Consider the following 20,377-nt stretch of genomic DNA (forward strand, 5'->3'; position numbering starts at 1 on the left):
AATTTTAGTTAGTTAACATACAGTATAATGTTACTTTCAGGTGTGCAATTTAGTGATTCAACACTTAAATTACAAGTACACTCCTGAATCCTCATTACCAATTTAACCCATTCCCCCCACCCTCTTCCCCTCTGGTAACCATTAGTTTGCTCTCTATAGCTAAGAGTGTGTGCTTGGTTTGCCTCTTTCTCTTTCTCCCCCCATGATCATTTGTTTCTTAAATTCCACATATGAGTGGAATTATATGGTATTTGCCTTTTTCTGACTTATTTCACTTGGCATAGTCCTCTTTAGTTCCATCCATGTCCTTTTTTTGCAAGATTTCATTCTTTTCTATGGCTGAGTAATATTCTAGTGTGTGTGTGTGTGTGTGTGTGTGTGTGTGTGTGTGTGTGTGTGTGTATGTATACATTGGATTGTTTCCATTTGGCTACTGTAGATAAAGCTGCTATAAACACTGGGGTGCATGTATCCCAAGGAATTAATATTTTTTGTATTCTTTGGGTAAATACCTAGTAGTGCAATTGCTGGATCTTCATCAATGCCTTTCATCAATGTCTTGCAGTTTGCAGTGCACAGGTCTTTTACCTCCTTGGTTAAATTTATTCCTAAGTATTTTATTGTTCTTAACGGTACTATAAATGGGATTGCTTTCTTAATTTCTCTTTCAGATAATTTGTTGGTGTATAGAAACACAAATGATTTCTGCATGCTGGTTTTGTATCCTGCAACTTTACTTAATTTATTAGTTCTAACAGATTTCGGTAGAGTCTTTAGGGTATTCTGCATGTAAGACCATGTCATCTAAAGAGACAATTTGCTCTTTCCTTTTTGATTTGGATGCCTTTTATTTCTCCGTCTTGCCTAATTGCTCTATGACTTCCAGTACTATGTTAAACAGAACACAGTGGTAAGAGTAGGCATCCTGTCTTGTTCCTGATCTTAGAGGATAAGTTTTCTGTGTTTCACCATGAAGTATGAGGTTAGCTGTGGGCTTTTCAATATTTTACTATATTGAGAAACATTCCAACTAAGCCTAATTTGTTCAGATATTTTTTTATCATAAAAGAATGTTCAATTTTGTCAAATCCATTTTCTGTATGTACTGAGATGATGATATATTTATCCTTCATTATGTCAATGATTTATGTACGCTGAATGATGCTTGCACACCAGTGATGAGTATCATTAAATCTTGGTGTATGATCCTCTTAATGTGTTCTAGAATTTGGCAGTAGTATTTTGGTGATTTTTGCATCTATGTCTATCATGGTATTGGCCTGTAATTTTCTCTTCTCTTAACATTCTTGTCTTGGGTCATGGTATTTTGGTAATGCTGACCTTGTAAAATGAGTTAGGAAGTGTTCTTTCCTCTTCAATATTCTAGAAGAGTTTGAGAAGGATTGGTAACAATTTTTTAAATGTTTGGTAGAATTCACCTGTGAAACATCTCATCCTGGACATTTATACATTGGGACTTATCATCGTCATCATCTAATCTCCTTCCTCATTATTGGTCTCTTCCATTTTTCTATTACTTCATGATTGAATCACGGTGAATTACATGTTTCTATGCATCTATCCATTTCTTCTAAGTTATCTAATTTTTTGGCATAAAATTGTTCATAGTAGTCTCGTACGGTCCTTTGTATTTCTGTGGTATCAGTTATATTGTCTCCTCCCTCATTTATGATTCTTTTGATTCCAATCATCTCTTTTTTCCTGGTAAGTGCAGCTAAGTGTTTGTCAATTTTGTTTTTCTACTCAAAAAACCAACTCAGTTTAATTTATCTTTTCTATCATCTTTCTAGAGTCTATTTCATTTATTTCTGCTCTAATTTTTATTATTTTCTTTTGCTTTGTTCATTTTCTACTTCCTTGAAATATAAAGTTGGGTTGCTTGAGATCTTTCTCTTTTCTTAATATAAGTATTTATCACTATAAATCTCCCTTTTAGAAATGTTTTTGCTAGATGCAATAATTTTTGGTATGTTTGTTTCCATTTTCATTCATCTCGAGATTTTTAATTTCCCTTTCAATTTCTTCTTTTGGCCCAGCTTTTTTTTTCATAGGTGTGCTGTTAACATATTTGTGAATTTTCCAGCTTTCCTATTATTCACTTTTACATCATACCATGTGGTCAGAAAAGACAATACTTGATAAAATTTCACTCTTATTAAATTTTTTAAGACTTGTTTGTAACCTAACATATAATCTATCCTGAAGAATGTTCCATGTTCCATTCTTGAGAAGAATGTATATTCTGTTGTTGTTGGCTGGAATGCTCTGTGTTGTGTATATGTCTATTAGGTCCATTTGGTCTAAGTATAGTTCAAGTCCATTATTTCCATATCATATTTCTATGTGGATGATTTATCCATTGTTGAAAGCAGGGCACTGAAATCCTTCACTACTGCATTGCTGTCTATTTTTGTCTTCAGATCTATAAACTGTTTAATATATCTAGGTGTTCCAATATCAGGTGCCTATATTTTTTCAATGTTTAAATTTATTTTTGAGACAGAGAGAGATAGAACATGAGTGTGGGAGGGCCATAGAGAGAGGGAGATACAGAATCCAAAGCAGGATCCAGGCTCTGAGCTGTCAGCAGAGCCTGACGCAGGGCTCAAACTCATCAACTGTTAGATCATGACCAGAGCTGAAGTCCGACACTCAACCGAGCCACCCAGGTGCCCCTATTGGGTGCCTATAAATTTACAATTGTACAAACTCTCAATAAATTGATTCCTTTAACATTATGTAATGACCTTCTTTATCTCTTGCTGCAGTTTTTCACTTAAAGTCAATTTTGTCTAATGTAAGTGTAGCTACTCCAACTTCTTTTGGTTTCTATTTGCATTGACTATTTTCCCATCCCTTTAGTTTTGGTCTATGAGTGCTCTTATAGGCACCATATACTTGGACCATTTTTTAAAAAATTTCATTGAGCCCCCTATGTCTTTTAGGGGAGAATTTAAGTCATTTACAGGTCTTTTAATCTATGTGCTAGAGTTCACTATTACAGTATTCAGAGTACTTTGAATTTAATTATATATTTACCTTTATCAGTGAATTTTATACTTTCATACATTTTCATGTTACTAATTAGCATCCTTTCATTTCAGCTTGAAGAACTCCCTTTAGCATTTCTTGTAAGGAAGGTCTAATGATGATAAACTACCCCAGCTTTTATTTGTTTGGGAAAGACTATTATTTCTCCTTCATTTCTAAAATTTGTGGTTGGCAGTTCTGAAGTATTCTTGGTTGATTGTGTTTTTCTCTGAGCACATGGAAAGCCTGTTGGGCCTTCTGCTGGAAGTCTGCTGACAGCCTTGTCAGGATTCCCTTGTAGGTGGTTAGTCTTTTTTCTCTTGCTGCTTTTAAAATCCTTTGATTTTTTTTTTTTTTTTTTTTTTGAGAGCTTGATGGCAATGTGATCTCTTTGGATTAAATCATTTTGGGGACACTTGAGCTTCATGTTCTTGGATGACCATAACTCTCCCTAGTTCTGGAACGTTTTTAGCCATTATTTCTTTAATGTTTCTTTAAGTTTTCTCTTCCTTTTAGTCTCCTTTCTCCTTCTCGGACTCCCATAACGTGAATATTGTTTCAACTGATGTTGTCCTATAATTCACATACACTTTCTTCATTCTTTTTCAATTTAAAATTTTTTTCCCATTGATTTGATAATATTGTGACCTGTCTTCACATTCATAGATTATTTCTTCTACCTGATTGAGCCTGTTGTTGAAGCTCTCTACTGAATTTTTCATTTCATTCAATTATATTCTTAAGCTCCAAAATGGATTTATTCTTTTTTTATTAAAAAAATTTTTTTAATGTTTATTTACTTTTGAGAGAGAGACAGAGAGACAGAGCATGAGCAGAGAGGGAGGGAGACACAGAATCCGAAGAAGGCTCTAGGCTCTGAGCTGTCAGCACAGAGCCTGATGCACACCTCAAACTTACAAACCATGAGATCATGACCTGAGCCAAAGTCAGAAGCTCAACTGATGGAGCCACCCAGGTGCCCCTATTTTTTATGATTCCTCATTTTGTTCATGCATTGTTTTCCTGAGTTTGTTTATTGTTTTCTTGAATCATGCTGAGCTTCCTTCAAATAACTATTTAGAATTTTCAGGTAACTTGTAGGTTTCTACTTCTTTTCCACCAGTTATTAGAAAATTATTCCTGAATAATTACTTATTCCTGATAATGTCATGCTTGGTTTTTTTTTCCTATTTCTGATGGCTTTTGCATTGGTGTCTATGTATTTGAAGCAGTCACCTCAATATCTTTCAGCAATGTTTTGTAGTTTGTCATATATAGTTTTTATTATCATGAGGTAGTTTCCTTCTATTTATTCTTAGTTTGTTGAGTGTTTTCATTAATAAAGGCTGTTTTGGTCAAATGCTTTCTCTGAACAATTGAGATAATAATGCAGTTTTGCTCTTCATTCTTTTAATGTGGTGTATTACATTCATTATTTTCATGTGTTGACCCAATTCTTGCATCCCAGGAATAAATCCCACTTGGTCCTGCTGAATAATCTTTTCCTGCTGAATCAGGCTGCTAGCATTTTGTTGAGAATTTCTGCATCTGTAGAAACCAGGTACATTGTTCTGTACTCTTCTTGTAGTTAACTCTGTCTGGCTTTGGTATCAGGGCAACACTGTCCTCATATAAGTCTGGAAGTGTTCTTTCCTCTTTAACTTTTTGGAAAGTTTTGAGTAGAATTGTTGTTACTTCTATAAATGTTTGGTAGTATTCTCCAGTAAAACCATCTGGTCCTGGGCTTTTCTAGTTAGGAGGTTACTGTTTCAGCCTTCTTAATAGATACAAGCATATACAGACTGTATGATTCAGTGGTATTTTGTCTGTTTTTAGGAACTTATCCACTTATTCTACATTATCCAATTGCTGGAATATACTTCTTCATAGTTGTCTCTTGTAATACATTTATTTCTGTGGCATGTCATAATGTCTCTCTTACACTTCCGAGTTTGACTCTTCTTTTCCTAGTTAATCTAGCTAAGGGTTTGTCAGTGTTTTTAAATCTTTTCAAAAATCAATTGTTAGTTTCTCTGAATTTTTCTATCGTTTTTCTATTTATTTATTTATTTGTTACTATTCTAATCTTTATTATTTTCCCTTTCTTCTGCTAACTTTTGATTTAGTTCAGTCTTCTAGTTCCTTGAGGTGTAAAGTTAGGTTGTTGACTTGAGATCTTTCTTCTTGTTTAATGTGTTTACCAGCATAAATGTCCTTCTTTGTACTGTTTTTCCTATATGCCATAAACTTTGGTATTTTCACAAGACATTTCTAATCACCGTTGTGATTTTTTCCTTCACCCATTGACTAACAGTATACTGTTTAATGTATTTGAAAGTTTTTCTTCTGCTGTTGATTTCCAGTTCCATTCCACTGTGTTCTGAAAAGATAGTTAGCATGATTTCAATCTTTTTAAATTTGTTAAGACTTATTTTGGCCTACATATGGTCTATCCTGGAGAATGATCTATGTGTGCTTGAGAAGAATGCATATTCTGCTGTTACTGGATTAAGTGTTCTGTATATGTCTGTTCAGTTGGTGTTAAGTCCTGTTTCATATATTGACCTTCAGGTTGGTTTTCCTATCCATTACTCAAAGTGGAGTATTAAAGTCTCCTACTATTATTGCATCCCTTCAACAATGTTTGCTTCATATATTTGGGAGCTCTAATGTTAGGTAAACCGACCCTTTTATCATTATATAATGTCCTTCATCTCTTATGACACTTTTTGACTTAAAGCCCATTTTGTTTGATAAAAGTTATGAATTCTTGCTCCTTTGGTTACCATTTACATGGAGTATCTTTTTCCATCCTTTCACTTTTAGTGCACATATGTCTTTAGATCTGAAGTCTCTTGTAGATAGTATATAGCTGGATCTTGGTTTTGTTTTATTTTTTATTTTTTTTAAAATGTTTTATTTATTTCTAGGAGAGAGAGAGAGACAGCGTGAGCAGGGGAGGGTCAGAGAGAGAGGGAGTACAGACTCTGAAACAGGCTCCAGGCTCTGAGCTGGCAGTCAGCACAAAGCCTGACGCGGGGCTCGAACCAACAAACCGCGAGATCATGACCTAAGTGAAAGTCGGACGCTTAACCGACTAAGCCACCCAGGTGCCCCATGTTTTGTTTTGTTTTAATACACTGAGCCAAACTAAGTCTTTTGATTAGGGAGTTTCACCATTTACATGTGAAGTAATCACTAATAGGGAAAAAAAAAACCTCACTGCTGCCATTTTTTTTTACTGTTGTCTATAAATTCTTGCAGTATTTTGTCCTTCTTTTCCTCTCTTCCTGCCTTCTTTTGTGTTTTGTTGACTTTTTGTGTTTGTGGCGACATGTTTTGCTTCCTTTCTCATTTTCTTTTGCACATCTTCTACACGTATTTTCACGTGGTTACCATGGGGGTTACATAAGACTTCTAATTATAGTAATCTAATTTAAACTAATAAAAACTTAACTTCAACTACATACAAAAATTTTATTCCTTTACATTTCCAACCTACTTTATTTTACTCATATCACAAATTACATCTATTTATAATGTATATCCATTAACATAGATTCAGTTATTTCTCATGCTCTGTCTTTTCAATTTTATATTAGAATTAAAAATGATTAGGGTGCCAGGGTGGCTGAGTTAGTTAAGTGCCCAACTTCAGCCCAGGTCATGATCTCATGGTCCATAAATTTGAACCCCACATAGGCTCTGCGCTGACAGCTCGAAGCCTGGAGCCTGCTTTAGATTCTGTGTCTCGCTCTCTCTCTGCCCCTCCCCTGCTCACACTCTGTCTCTCTCCCAAAAATAAATAAATACTAAATATTTTTTTAACGATTTATGAACCAACAAAACACTATAGGATTCTATATTTGTCTTTACATTTATCTTTACTAGAGTACTTTTTATTTTCATATGATTTTTTGCTGTTTAACATCCTTTTGCTTCAGTTTAAAGACTCCCTTTAGCATTTTTTGTAAAGTCTTGTAGTGATTAACTCCCTCAGCTGCTGTTTTTCCAGAAAAGTCTTAATTTTGCCTTAATTTTTGAAGGACAGTTTTGATGAATACAGTATTCTTGGTTGGCAGTTGTATTTCTTTCAACAAATTGAATACATCATCTGACTCCCTCTGGCCTACAAGGTTGCTAAGAATTCTGCTGATAATCTTATAGAAGCTCCTTTATACAGGAGAAGTAACTTTTCTCTTGCTTTTTTCAAGATTCTGCCTTTATAATCTTGACAGTGTGATTATAATGTGTCTTGGTGTGGATCTCTGGAATTATTCCAGTTGGACTTGATGAAGTGTCTTCAATTTGCACTCCATTTCCTTCTTCAAATTTGGGAAGTTTTCAGCCATGATTATTTCAAATAAGCTCACTGCTCCCTTCTGGGACTTGCATAATACATATATTGATCTGTTTGATGGTGTACTTAAGCTTAAATCCCTTAAGCTTTTTCACTTTTTTTTTTTTTTTTTTTGGCTCTTTTGACTCCAATTTCAAATGAACCATCTTCAAGTATACCAATTCCCTAGAATTTTTTAAATTCTTTTTCATAGTTTACAGCTCTCTGTTGATACATTCATTTTGTTCATGCACTGTTTTTCTGATTTTATTTACTTGTCTGTGTCCTCTTTTAGCTGACTGAGCATCTTCTAGAGTTGTTTTGAATTCTTTGTCAGGTAATTCATAGGTCTCTATTTCTTTAGGATCAGTTTCTGGAGATTAATTTTGTTCCTTTGAGAGGCCAATGTTTCGTTTCTTTTCATGCCTTGTGATCGTTTGTTGAGATCTGAATATTTAGAGAAACAGCCACTTCTCCCAGTCTTTACAGACTGACTTTGTACAAGGAAAGACCTTCTCCAATCAGACAGGCCAGCAATTCAGCAAGCCTCTCAAATCTTTTCTGGGGATGTATCTTCTCTGGGACTATGTGTGTAATTTCCAAGTGAAAGAGGTTTGCCCCTGTTCTCAAAACCCTATAATCTGTTGCTCACCCTGATTTCTTTACACAGTACTGCAGTCTCTCCAGTGCTTGCTTTGTTCTTGGCAGCCTCTAATCTCACATGTAAAGTAAACTACTGTTTCATTCAGCACTCTAAGTCAGGAGCTGGAGAAACCAGTCCCTCAAGCCGCCCTTGAAAAACCAGAACACTGGGCACAGGTTCCACTCTTCTCTTTTCCCTCAAGGGAGAAGCTAAGACTTGGGATCACACCATGCTGTGCCAGGGAGGGGAAAGGGTGAAGGGGGGCAAATGCAATGAACTTTCTTACCCGCTTCAAAGCAGCTCTTCTTGGCTTTGTGTATGTCTGGGGGACTGAACCACTTAAATGGTTTCTGGAATTCTCACAAAGGCACTCTGATCTATATGTTGTTCTTAAGTCCGTGTCTCCATGGCAGAATGAGGTCCTAGTGCTTTCTATTCCACCATCTTGCTGACATTACTCCCAAACTATCCTTAACTTTTGCCATCCAAAACGATGCTGCATTTAGGTGTGCCAAGTTGAATAAAGTTATTGCTTCCTGGACTACAATGCAAATGCTATAGTTACATTTTCAACTCCCGTTCAGCAGATTAATGTAATTAGTTGTGAACATATGGCAATGTGGGCTCCTCAAAAGCAAGCGTCATCTTTTTGTTATCCCTACTGTCAAGCAGAGTATCTAACACATAGTAAGTATTGTGTAAAAACTGCTTAATGAATGTTCTAATAGGAGTTACAAATACTTGCCTAGAGAAAAAAAGGTCAGTTTCATTGCTAAGAACCTTTTTCTTTTTAAAAGCCATTAATGATCTATACATATCCACCCAGATTCTGCTTGCTTATCTGGAGGTAATACCAAGGCTCTACTATAACACTGATCCTTAGTTTTTCAAAAACTAAGTTTGTTTTAATTAGCTAAAGTCCATATTTTATTGAGATTTACTTAGTTTTTGCCTAATGTGCTTTTTCTATTTCCGGATACCACATCACATTTAGTTATCATGTCTCCTTAGGCTCCTCCTCTTGGGGTAGAAAGTTTCTTAAACTTCCCATGTTTTTTAATGACCTTGACAGTTCTGAAGAGTATTGGCCAGATTTTGTAGAATGCCCCTCAACTGGGATTTTTCTGATGCTATTCTCATGATTGTACTTGGGTTATGTTTGGGGGGGAAACTACAGAGGTAATGGGCAATTCCCATCATATCATATCAAGGGTACATCCTATTATCATAAGTTATCACTGTTGATTTTAGTTTTGATCAAGCTGAGGTAGTGTTTGGTTTCTCCAGTGTAAAATGTTCTCTTTTCCCCTCCTTTCTATATTTACAGTTTGGAGGAAAGTCATTATGTGCAGGATATTATCTTTCTGAAGAGATTTAGCCTGTGATTTCATAGCATATTCCACATTCTAGTTTGCTTGATTTTTTACAGTGCCATTTAGTTTGCTCCTTTATCCTTGCATTTCCTGTAAATCTCAATTATACGATTGATGCTGTGTACATCACATCAGATGGTGTGTGACGTCAGACTGACCCATATTAGCAATCATTTGGTTAGGATGATAATAATAGAGCTCTTCACTGTAAACGTACATTTTTTTTCTCCTTTGCAATTAGCAAGAACTCTATGATGTATACTTCGGTATCTTGTTCTTTGTCCATGGACATCTGTGCTACAAGAAAATAATACACAAAGGTGATGTCCTCAAAGTTCCTCTCACTCACAGCAATTAATTATCTATCTTCTCATTCAACAAACGTCTCCTGAAGGTCTGCTAAGTTCTAGGCAGTGCTTAGCTGCTATAACTTCTAGAAGGGAAAGATGGGCTCTGTCCTTCAGCAGTGCATCCCAGTGCTACAGAGTGCTACAAGAGTTTCAATAAAGTCTTCTCAGTTTACACTGGTGATAAGCACAAGGTGCTTTCTTTGGTGATTTTCATGCAATTGTTCACCATACTTTGCTCATATATTCAAGATTTTCAATAGCAAATGTTGAAACAAAGAGTTTTTAATTTAAGCTTTATTTAACTCGATTCCTTAATCACTAAACAGTCTAGTTAATTCTTGTTGCCTCCATAGAGGGACTTGTGCAGGTACTGTAAAAACAAAAATCTCTAGAAGGCAGTATGGCTTAGAGGAATGAATGTAGACTTCAGAGCTGGAAAGGACTGAATTCAAATCTCTGTCTCCCAATTAGTAGTCATGTTATTAGCTTTGTGATCTGGCACAAATTACTTAACTTCTCTGAGCCATGGATTCCTGTACATAAGCTAGAGAAAATACCTAATTCCAAGGGTTTCTAGAATTAAACAAAAAAAATACATGAAGTGCTTAGTCGAGTTCCCAAGTTCCTGGCATGTAGTAAATATTTGATAGATACTCCTCTTGAGAAACAACACAAACTACAAAAGTATGCATATAATTGCAAATGAGGAGATAAAGGGTTAGTATCCAAAATCTATAAAGAACTTATCAAACTCAAAAAATGAATAATTCAGTGAAGAAATGGGCAAAAGATATGAATAGACACTTCTCCAAATAAGACATCCAGATGGCTAACAGACACATGAAAAGATGCTCAACATCACTCATCATCAGGGAAATGTAAATCAAAACCACAATGAGATATCAACTCACACCTGTCAGAATGGCTAAAATCAACAACTCAGGCAATGACAGGTGTTGGGGAGGATGTGGAGAAAGAGGGTCTCTTTTGTATTTCTGGTGGGAATGCAAACTGGTGCAGCCACTCTGGAAAACAGTATGGAGGTTCCTTCAAAAAATTAAAAACAGAACTACCCTATGACCCAGAAATTGCACTACTAGGTATCTACCCAAGGGATACAGGTGTGCTGTTTCGAAACGACACATGCACCCCAATGTTCATACCAGCACTATCGACAACAGCTAAAGTATGGAGACAGCCTAAATGTCCACTGACAGATGAATGGATAAAGAAGATGTGGTATATATACACAATGGAGGATTACTCGGCAATCAGAAAGAATGAAATCTTGCCATCTGCAACTACATGGATGGAACTGGAGGGTATTATGCTAAGTGAAATTGATGAGTCAGAGAAAGACAAATATCATATGACCTCACTTATATGAGGAATTTAAAATGCTAAAAGAATTAATATAAGGGAAAGGAAGCCAAATTTATATAAAAACAGGAAGGGGGACAAAACATAAGAGAATCTTAAATACAGAGAACAATCAGAGGGTTGCTGAAGGGGTTGTGGGGGTGGGGGTGCTAATGGGTAAGGGGCATTAAGGAATCTAGCCCTGAAATCATTGTTGCGCTATATGCTAACCTTGACATAAATTAAACAATAAATTAATTAATTAAAAAATAAAAAATAGGGGCACCTGGGTGGCTCAGCTGGTTGAGCGTCCGACTTTGCTTAGGTCATGATCTCGCTGCTAACGGGTTCAAGCCCCACCTCAGTCTCTGTGCTGACAGCTTGGAACCTGGAGCCTGCTTCGGATTCTGTTTCCCCCCACCCCCTCTGCCCCTTCCCTACTCATGCTCTCTCTCTCTCTCTCTTTCAAAAATAAATAAGCATTAAAAACAATTTTTTTAATAAAAAAGTATGCATATAAGACAATCAATTACTCTGACTTGGGCATTTTTCCATCAGCAATGTATCATATGAACAATACCAAAATAATTATGACTCTAGCACAGGGCAAGGCTAATTCATACTTTTCATTAGCGTAAAAGACGCTGATATGTCTCCAACAAAATGTGCAAATTCCCACCCATCCCTGCACCCTGCTGGCCCTCCACACACACTCCGTATGTGTGCCTACAATTTTGGGGATGGCTGGGGGGTGGGAAGCCCGCAGAACCAGTAACATATCTGACATAGAGTTAAGTTTGAAAGGCATGAAGATGGCACCAAAGACACCTTACAGGCAGAAATTTTAAAGGGGGGTCTGTGCTCCAGACAGACAGAATATACGTCACCTTTCTGCTCAGCCAGCTTCCACAGGTCCTGAGCTGCTGCCCAAGATAGTGTCATTGGATATTCCACAAGGACATGCTTGCCAGCATTAAGGAACTGCCTTTGGAAAAGAGAGAGAGAAAATATATTCAAGTAAGCTTCACTAAAATACCCTGCATAATAGAGAATGGAACGTTATAAATACACATACATCTCCGAGTTATGTAGGGATACAGATGAGAATCAGGGCCAGAGGCTAAGGAGGATGAACTGTACTTCCTGTTAATTTCTCCTGTGCTAGAAGAGAATGACTTTCTAGTTATGTATTAATTTGAACATGCATCCATTCACCTACTCATGATTTCGGCTAGCCGCTATTTATCAGCTACTCTAGAGGAGAAATAAAAGACATTACTATGTGAATTGCCTATTATCACGATAGCTATAAATAAAGACTACCAAACCCATGACAGCAGCTCTGCCCGAGGCAGTCTGATTTCAGTAACTACATCAGAATTGGGTCTTGAAATAGTAGGCATTTTCCAGGTGCAACAGGCAAGATGAGAGAATTTCACTTGGGGCAGCAGATGCAGAAGCTTGGGTGTGGGAGATTTGTCCATCTGCATAACAGTATGAATTTCAGCATGGCAGGAGAATGGACTCCAGGGACTAGAGGGAAACAAAGTCACGAAAGTAGCTGAAAGTCTGACTGAAGAACCTAGAACGCTACGCTCAGAAGTCTGATTTCATTGTCTCGATACTCCTAAGGTACAAACATTAATAAGATGAAAATTACAAAATTACCTTGTTAAGGAAATACACTCTGGTGCCAAAGTGGGTTAAAGGGAACCAATGAAAGGTGTTTCTTTCCACACTAGAGCTGGAGTGACAAGGAGGGGAACAGCACAGTGGCAGCTGCAATTTAAGGTAAGGACCGAAAAGGAAGTGAGACTCAGGGAGGCCACCAGGTCCTGGGTGGGGCTCCTTCCAGGCTCAGCCCCACCCAACGCTTGAAGGGCGCTAAGCTTTGCATCCGCAGGTGGGGCAGAGGAACATGTCACCCCTCTCCCTCTATGATGTCCATGCCACCACTACTGCTTTCCTCACCTCTTGGCAAAAAAACCTCATATTAAGGGAACTCTTGGAGACATTTAACAATGTTAAAAGCACAAAGGATAAAATGTTGGAAGCTGGTCCAGACTTAGAAAGGATTACGACAAAGCACAGAAAAGATGTGGGCTCCACGTCCTACCCTGAGAAAAACCAGCACTATTCAAACCACTGTCAATTAGTTTTTTAACAAGGAAAACTCTTTAATTCTTTGTTTCTATTGTAACAGCGTACTAAATAAATTTTAGTTTTACATAGTTTTCATTTTCTTATACTTTTATAACCAATAGTAAGAGTTTTGACAATTTTTAAAGGCAATGGCCCCACTATAATTTCCCCCTTTGATTATTAAGATTTCTCTGCAAGATTTCAGCTTGCCCCGCCATTTTTATACTCCTGCACTACCGTGCAAGGCAAGGACTACCTACATTGAAAACCCACCTGATATAGTCCTCGTGGCTAGAGCTCTCACTGCAGATATAAGCAACCTCTACCTCTGGGCTGGAAAGAGCATCTTCCAAAGAAATCTGCTGGACTTCATCAATGTTCCCGAGCTCTCGTCTATTTAAGAATAACAGAAATGTAACCCAAAAGTATACAGAATATCAAATAAATGAGCACATTTACATTTATATATATTATATTTTTTATTTTTATATTTATATTTATATATCCTTCTCCTCTCCTCCCAACAATGCCCTGATAATTAGCTTTTGGAAATAAAAAATTAACTTCCTATGCCCCATTTCTAGGACATTTTCCAACATGGAGAAAAACAGCCTCAGGGTTTAAGTCAAGAGACCTGGCACTGAGTGCCAACACTACTGCTAAAAGCCAACATGAGGTGGCCGTCTTTGAATTACTTCATCTCTAAAATGAAAACAACTGATCTCTTTTGATTTCATGAGAAGTGGTCTCTATGATCACAGCCAGCTCCAAGCCTTTGGCCAAACACTGACTACACCAGACTTCGCTCACAGTCTAAGAGAGGAAGGGAGACACACAGGGATGTAGCAACATCACAACACTGACACGAGAAATGCTGTGTTGTGGGTACAGGTGGATCCTTCAAGGAAGGCAAGGAGCATCCAGTTTAGGGTTTCAGAGGAGGCTTCCGGGGAAGATGGGACAACACAGCAGGTAGGTCACAGGGACTGGGGAGCAGTGTGAGAATGGCAGGCGTGTAAAGCAGGGGTATGAGCCGGCCATCTTCCCGCTTGACTCGGGCAGCATAGGAGTTTCCACTCTACCAGTCATGGCAGCCAGCTAGCAGAGGACTGGGGCTTATGGGACAAGGAGAGGCCCCACTTTGGCCTTGAACCCCAGTGTTGTGTTCAACCCAGCTTCAGTTAAGGGTGCAATGGGAGTTACAGTGTTGGCTAATAATAATTTTGACCTCCCATTTGTGTGCAACTCCCTTACAATCTTCCTGAGAGGAGAAGATTGTCCTAGGGCAGACTGCTAGCACTTCTGGGTCTCTCTAGTGTCCCAAAGTTCACTTTACAGCCTTAAAAGAAAAGCCAGGTCTGAGACCGGTAAACTGGAGGAAAGTAGGTCCCATGAATTAAGATATGAAAAATGTCTGCAGGGACCGTCACAGGAGTTAAATCATTCTATTTATTTTATTTCTCTAAAGCACTAGAAAACAGGGAGGTGCCTAAGTTGCTTACCACTCCCTCTACTCAGCCAAGAGAGTGCCTACATCTTGTTCATCTTGTTCACAACTGACACTCATAAATGACATTACTTGGTATTAGTTCGGTGAATGGTGTGTATGAGGAAGTGGTAAGTGGTGGAGGAAGATGATGAGAGCATATGGGTCAGGGAAGAAGACACATGGTGGAAGTTTGGTTGTGACTGAGTTAAAGGAGATAAATGAAACCTTAAAGAAAAGCAAGGCTCAAAATTATCAAAGGGAAAAGAACACATGTTGCTGAGGTGAAGGGCTTTGGAATCAAATGGACCTGCATGCAAATCCAGGTCTTAGACTTTCCAGCTATGTGTCCATAGGCAAATTACTTAATCTCTCTGTGGCTCAGTTTCTTTATCTGTAAAGTGGGGTTGACAATGGTATCTATGTCAAATAGCTGGTAAGGGGGGCACCTGGGTGGCTCAGTCGGTTAAGCATCCGACTTCGGCTCAGGTCATGATTCACGGTTCATGGGTTCGAGCCCCACGCCGGGCTCTGTGCTGACAGCTCAGAGCCTGGGGCCTGCTTCAGATTCTGTATCTCCCTCTCTCTCTGACTCTCCCCTGCTCATGCTGTGTGTGTGTGTCTCTCTCTCTCAGAAATAAATAAAACATTAAAAAAAAATAGCTAGTAAGGCTTATAAAACCCAGAGCCACCACATGGATGGCCATCATGAGAACTGACATAATGATGAACGGGTGCACACCTAACGCCTTCTTTTAGCTAATCCACCATGTGTTCACTGTGCCCCTTCTGTAACTATCAGGCCCTGCTCTCATCTTCTCTGCCTTTGTCTTCACAGTCCCATCAAGGCTTACATCCCAGCCGCAGGCCCAGCACTCCAGCCCCCAGAGCCGTCTGAACTTGAGATCTTGTGGGGCTGACCCTGAGCACAGCTCTCTGGAATGACCTCAGAGCTGGCTTTCTCTCTCCTGGATCTGGAGAGTCTCTACGTCCCAAGCCCTAATTCATTCTCACTGCTCTTCCCATGAATTACAAGGCACGAGGCAAATGCCAGCCACCTGGACACAAAGCCAATCAGGTTCAGGTACACCGAGGAAGCATGTGGATTCCGCAAGTCCCTGATCCGCACTGAGCCGGCTCTGCCAACACCAACCACCACCACTCCGAACTTTCTTTCAGGCTGAAACACAAGGAACCAAGGTAGGATTTAAAAATAGTCCGAGCATCTAGAGAGAGCAGCAAAACAGAGACATGTGAGCAGGACCGGTCAGCGTCTAGACAAGGAAGGAAAGGAGCCAACCCAGAACACACCAGAAGCTGCAGGATACAAGGGGGGAATAAGACACTCCCTGAAATGAGAGCTTGGAAAGAAGTCAGCTCCACCCAAGACCTATTTCTACGGGAGTTCTGTGTCATCCACGGATAAGGCTCCTCACATTTGGTTCTCAACTTGGCCACCTTTCCGAAGAGGAGATTTTCCTCTTTAAGCTGTACCTCCCTAAATCCTTCCTCCAGTGGACATACAAATCTGATACAGCTGGGACTCATTCCAAGGCCACAGTGGCTTAGTGAGATGCTGGCACACAGGACACGGGGAAAACCACAAGCCATCACCTTGTACAGAGTCCATACTACGCGGTCTGCATTGCAACCAACTTTGTTCCTACCGTCCTGTGGTAGCTTACCTATTACTCAGGTACACTGCGAGGGGCTGTGTGTAAATAGCATCAGAATGAAAAATCACGTCAATTCTTTAAAGTTATAGAGTCACTTAATAGAATTCAAACTGATAAAAATTACGTACACATCCCTTACACCCAGTTCTCCTTGGATGCCTCTGGGGACAGAAATGGGAATGTCAGCTCGGATTCACCTGTCACCTGACATATCCGAGTATCGCTATTTCCCAATGATTCTGCCCCTTCCTGGGTAAACTGCTCTAGTGTTGTTCGAGGATTTCTTGGCCTCCACCTGATGCCGCACTAAATCACCAACTGCTCTCACTCCTAATCTCACCCTTTCCATGTATCTAAGTTCCTTCCCTGATTAAAGTCCTTCATTTTCCTGTTATTGACTGACTGTGTCCTCCTATGTTGAAACCCTAACCCCTGATATAAGGGTATTAGGAGGCAGGGCCTTTGGGAGGTAATTCGGATTAGGTAGGGGCCCTCATGCATGGGATTAGTACCCGTATGAGTCACAAAAGACCTTGCTTCCTCACGCTGCTCTCTACCCAGGTGCCAGCAATCTGCAATCTGAAAGAGCGCCCTCACTAGAACTGACCTCACAGCCTGATCTTGGACTTCTAGCCCTCAGAACTGTAAGAAATAGATTTCTGTTGTTTATAAGCCATCTGGTCTGTGGTACTGCTTTATCACAGCAGCCTAAAGTAACTTAGACACCAGCTGAAGAGAGAAAAATACCTAAGTCCAAGTTCTTTAAAAAAGAACAGAATCCTGAATCATTATGCTGTACATCTGATCCTAATGTATTATGTGTCAACTATGTCTCAATGGAAAAAAAAATACTTTAACATGAGAAAAAAAAAGCCCCTCTGCCCCTTGGTGTTCATGGAACAAAAACATGAAAAGTTTTTTATTCTCTACTCCAGACCCTCACCCACGGTATATATTTCCCTCAGACTCTCCATCTCAGTAATGCCATCACCATCTACTCGATTGCTCAGGTCCTTAAACTTGGGAGTTATCCTAGCCTTTTTTCTCTGCCCCGCATTCCATACCCAATTCATCAATAAATGGCCAAGATCCATCCATAAGCCGCCTATTGACTTCTGTCCATCTTCATTGCTACCCCCTAATCCAAGCCATCATCTCATCCTTTGGACTGTTTAACTGCTTTACTTGTTGCCCTGTTCTATTCTTCATATAGCAGCAAGAATCTTTAGACTAAACACAATCAGATAATGTTATCACCTCCTCACCCCCCAGCTTACAATTCTCCATAGGCTACTTATTATACTCAGAATAAAACCCAAACCATTTGCTGTGGTCTACAAAGGCCTTCATGACCTGTTCCCTGCCTCTCTCTCTCTCTTAGCTCATCACCTAGCACTCTCCCTCTTGTCATACTGGCTTTCTTCCTCCTCTTTGAACATGTCAAGGTCATTTGCACCTCAGGGCCTTTGCATATATGGTTTACTCCAAAAAATGTGAGGCTCTGGGGATGTATCTTGGAAAAAGCCTGCTCTTACAGAAATTTCAAAGAAGGAAGAGAGCAAATAAATCAACACATGAATAAATGTCAAGAGATAGTGAGCATTTGGGGTGCCTAGGTGGCTCAGCTGGTTAAGCGTCCGACTTCGGCTCAGGTCATGATCCCACAGTTCGTGGGTTTGAGCCCCACGATGGGCTCTGTGCTGACAGCTCAGAGCCTGGAGCCTGCTTCCGATTCTGTGTCTCCCTCTCTCTCTGACCCTCCCCTGCTTGTACTGTCTCTCCCTCAGAAATAAATTTTAAAAAATCTTTAAAAATTAAAAAAAAAAGATGTGTTAAAACTATGAGATCATCCATTTAAAACTTTCAGAATAATTTACAGAAAGTATATTAAATTACACACTGAATGGCTGAACTACTAACCATAGATATTTATACACGAAGCAGTTCTTTTAAGAAATAAGACTCAGAGGGGCACCTGGGTGGCTCAGTTGGTTAAGCATCCAACTCTTGGTTTCAGCTCAGGTCATGATCTCACACTTCAGGAGTTCGAGCCCCCATTGGGATCTGCACTGATAGTGCAAGGCTGCTTGGGATTCTCTCTCACTTTCTCTCTGCCTCTCTGCTACCCATGCTGTCTCCGTCTCTCTCAAAAATAAACTTGAGAAAAAAATAGGACTCATAAATGTGTCTGTCTTGGTATAACATACATAATTGAAATGAATAAAGTTTGGAAGACCAATGTTGTTACACTATGNGGTCCCATGAATTAAGATATGAAAAATGTCTGCAGGGACCGTCACAGGAGTTAAATCATTCTATTTATTTTATTTCTCTAAAGCACTAGAAAACAGGGAGGTGCCTAAGTGGCTTACCACTCCCTCTACTCAGCCAAGAGAGTGCCTACATCTTGTTCATCTTGTTCACAACTGACACTCATAAATGACATTACTTGGTATTAGTTCGGTGAATGGTGTGTATGAGGAAGTGGTAAGTGGTGGAGGAAGATGATGAGAGCATATGGGTCAGGGAAGAAGACACATGGTGGAAGTTTGGTTGTGACTGAGTTAAAGGAGATAAATGAAACCTTAAAGAAAAGCAAGGCTCAAAATTATCAAAGGGAAAAGAACACATGTTGCTGAGGTGAAGGGCTTTGGAATCAAATGGACCTGCATGCAAATCCAGGTCTTAGACTTTCCAGCTATGTGTCCATAGGCAAATTACTTAATCTCTCTGTGGCTCAGTTTCTTTATCTGTAAAGTGGGGTTGACAATGGTATCTATGTCAAATAGCTGGTAAGGGGGGCACCTGGGTGGCTCAGTCGGTTAAGCATCCGACTTCGGCTCAGGTCATGATTCACGGTTCATGGGTTCGAGCCCCACGCCGGGCTCTGTGCTGACAGCTCAGAGCCTGGGGCCTGCTTCAGATTCTGTATCTCCCTCTCTCTCTGACTCTCCCCTGCTCATGCTGTGTGTGTGTGTCTCTCTCTCTCAGAAATAAATAAAACATTAAAAAAAAATAGCTAGTAAGGCTTATAAAACCCAGAGCCACCACATGGATGGCCATCATGAGAACTGACATAATGATGAACGGGTGCACACCTAACGCCTTCTTTTAGCTAATCCACCATGTGTTCACTGTGCCCCTTCTGTAACTATCAGGCCCTGCTCTCATCTTCTCTGCCTTTGTCTTCACAGTCCCATCAAGGCTTACATCCCAGCACCCTGCCNTAGCTAGTAAGGCTTATAAAACCCAGAGCCACCACATGGATGGCCATCATGAGAACTGACATAATGATGAACGGGTGCACACCTAACGCCTTCTTTTAGCTAATCCACCATGTGTTCACTGTGCCCCTTCTGTAACTATCAGGCCCTGCTCTCATCTTCTCTGCCTTTGTCTTCACAGTCCCATCAAGGCTTACATCCCAGCCGCAGGCCCAGCACTCCAGCCCCCAGAGCCGTCTGAACTTGAGATCTTGTGGGGCTGACCCTGAGCACAGCTCTCTGGAATGACCTCAGAGCTGGCTTTCTCTCTCCTGGATCTGGAGAGTCTCTACGTCCCAAGCCCTAATTCATTCTCACTGCTCTTCCCATGAATTACAAGGCACGAGGCAAATGCCAGCCACCTGGACACAAAGCCAATCAGGTTCAGGTACACCGAGGAAGCATGTGGATTCCGCAAGTCCCTGATCCGCACTGAGCCGGCTCTGCCAACACCAACCACCACCACTCCGAACTTTCTTTCAGGCTGAAACACAAGGAACCAAGGTAGGATTTAAAAATAGTCCGAGCATCTAGAGAGAGCAGCAAAACAGAGACATGTGAGCAGGACCGGTCAGCGTCTAGACAAGGAAGGAAAGGAGCCAACCCAGAACACACCAGAAGCTGCAGGATACAAGGGGGGAATAAGACACTCCCTGAAATGAGAGCTTGGAAAGAAGTCAGCTCCACCCAAGACC

The 20,377-nt window shown here is 39.8% G+C and overlaps 1 protein-coding gene across 1 annotated transcript in view; it reads right to left on the reverse strand.

Annotated features, from left to right (window-relative positions):
* The window catches only part of BLVRA (biliverdin reductase A), a gene marked incomplete at its 5' end in the record, with an annotated part of 28,461 nt that extends 12,526 nt beyond the window's left edge, over positions 1-15,935 (reverse strand). The window contains 3 exons of the mRNA XM_077781153.1: positions 12,003-12,100; positions 13,531-13,650; positions 15,802-15,935. Coding sequence (XP_077637279.1) covers positions 12,003-12,100; positions 13,531-13,650; positions 15,802-15,935 — 352 coding nt within the window. The remainder of the gene's footprint in view (positions 1-12,002; positions 12,101-13,530; positions 13,651-15,801) is intronic.
* Positions 15,936-20,377: the final 4,442 nt, after the last annotated feature.

This window comes from Crocuta crocuta, unplaced genomic scaffold (assembly GCF_008692635.1).
Source record: "Crocuta crocuta isolate KB4526 unplaced genomic scaffold, BGI_CrCroc_1.0 scaffold108, whole genome shotgun sequence".
Classification (NCBI taxonomy): domain Eukaryota; kingdom Metazoa; phylum Chordata; class Mammalia; order Carnivora; family Hyaenidae; genus Crocuta; species Crocuta crocuta.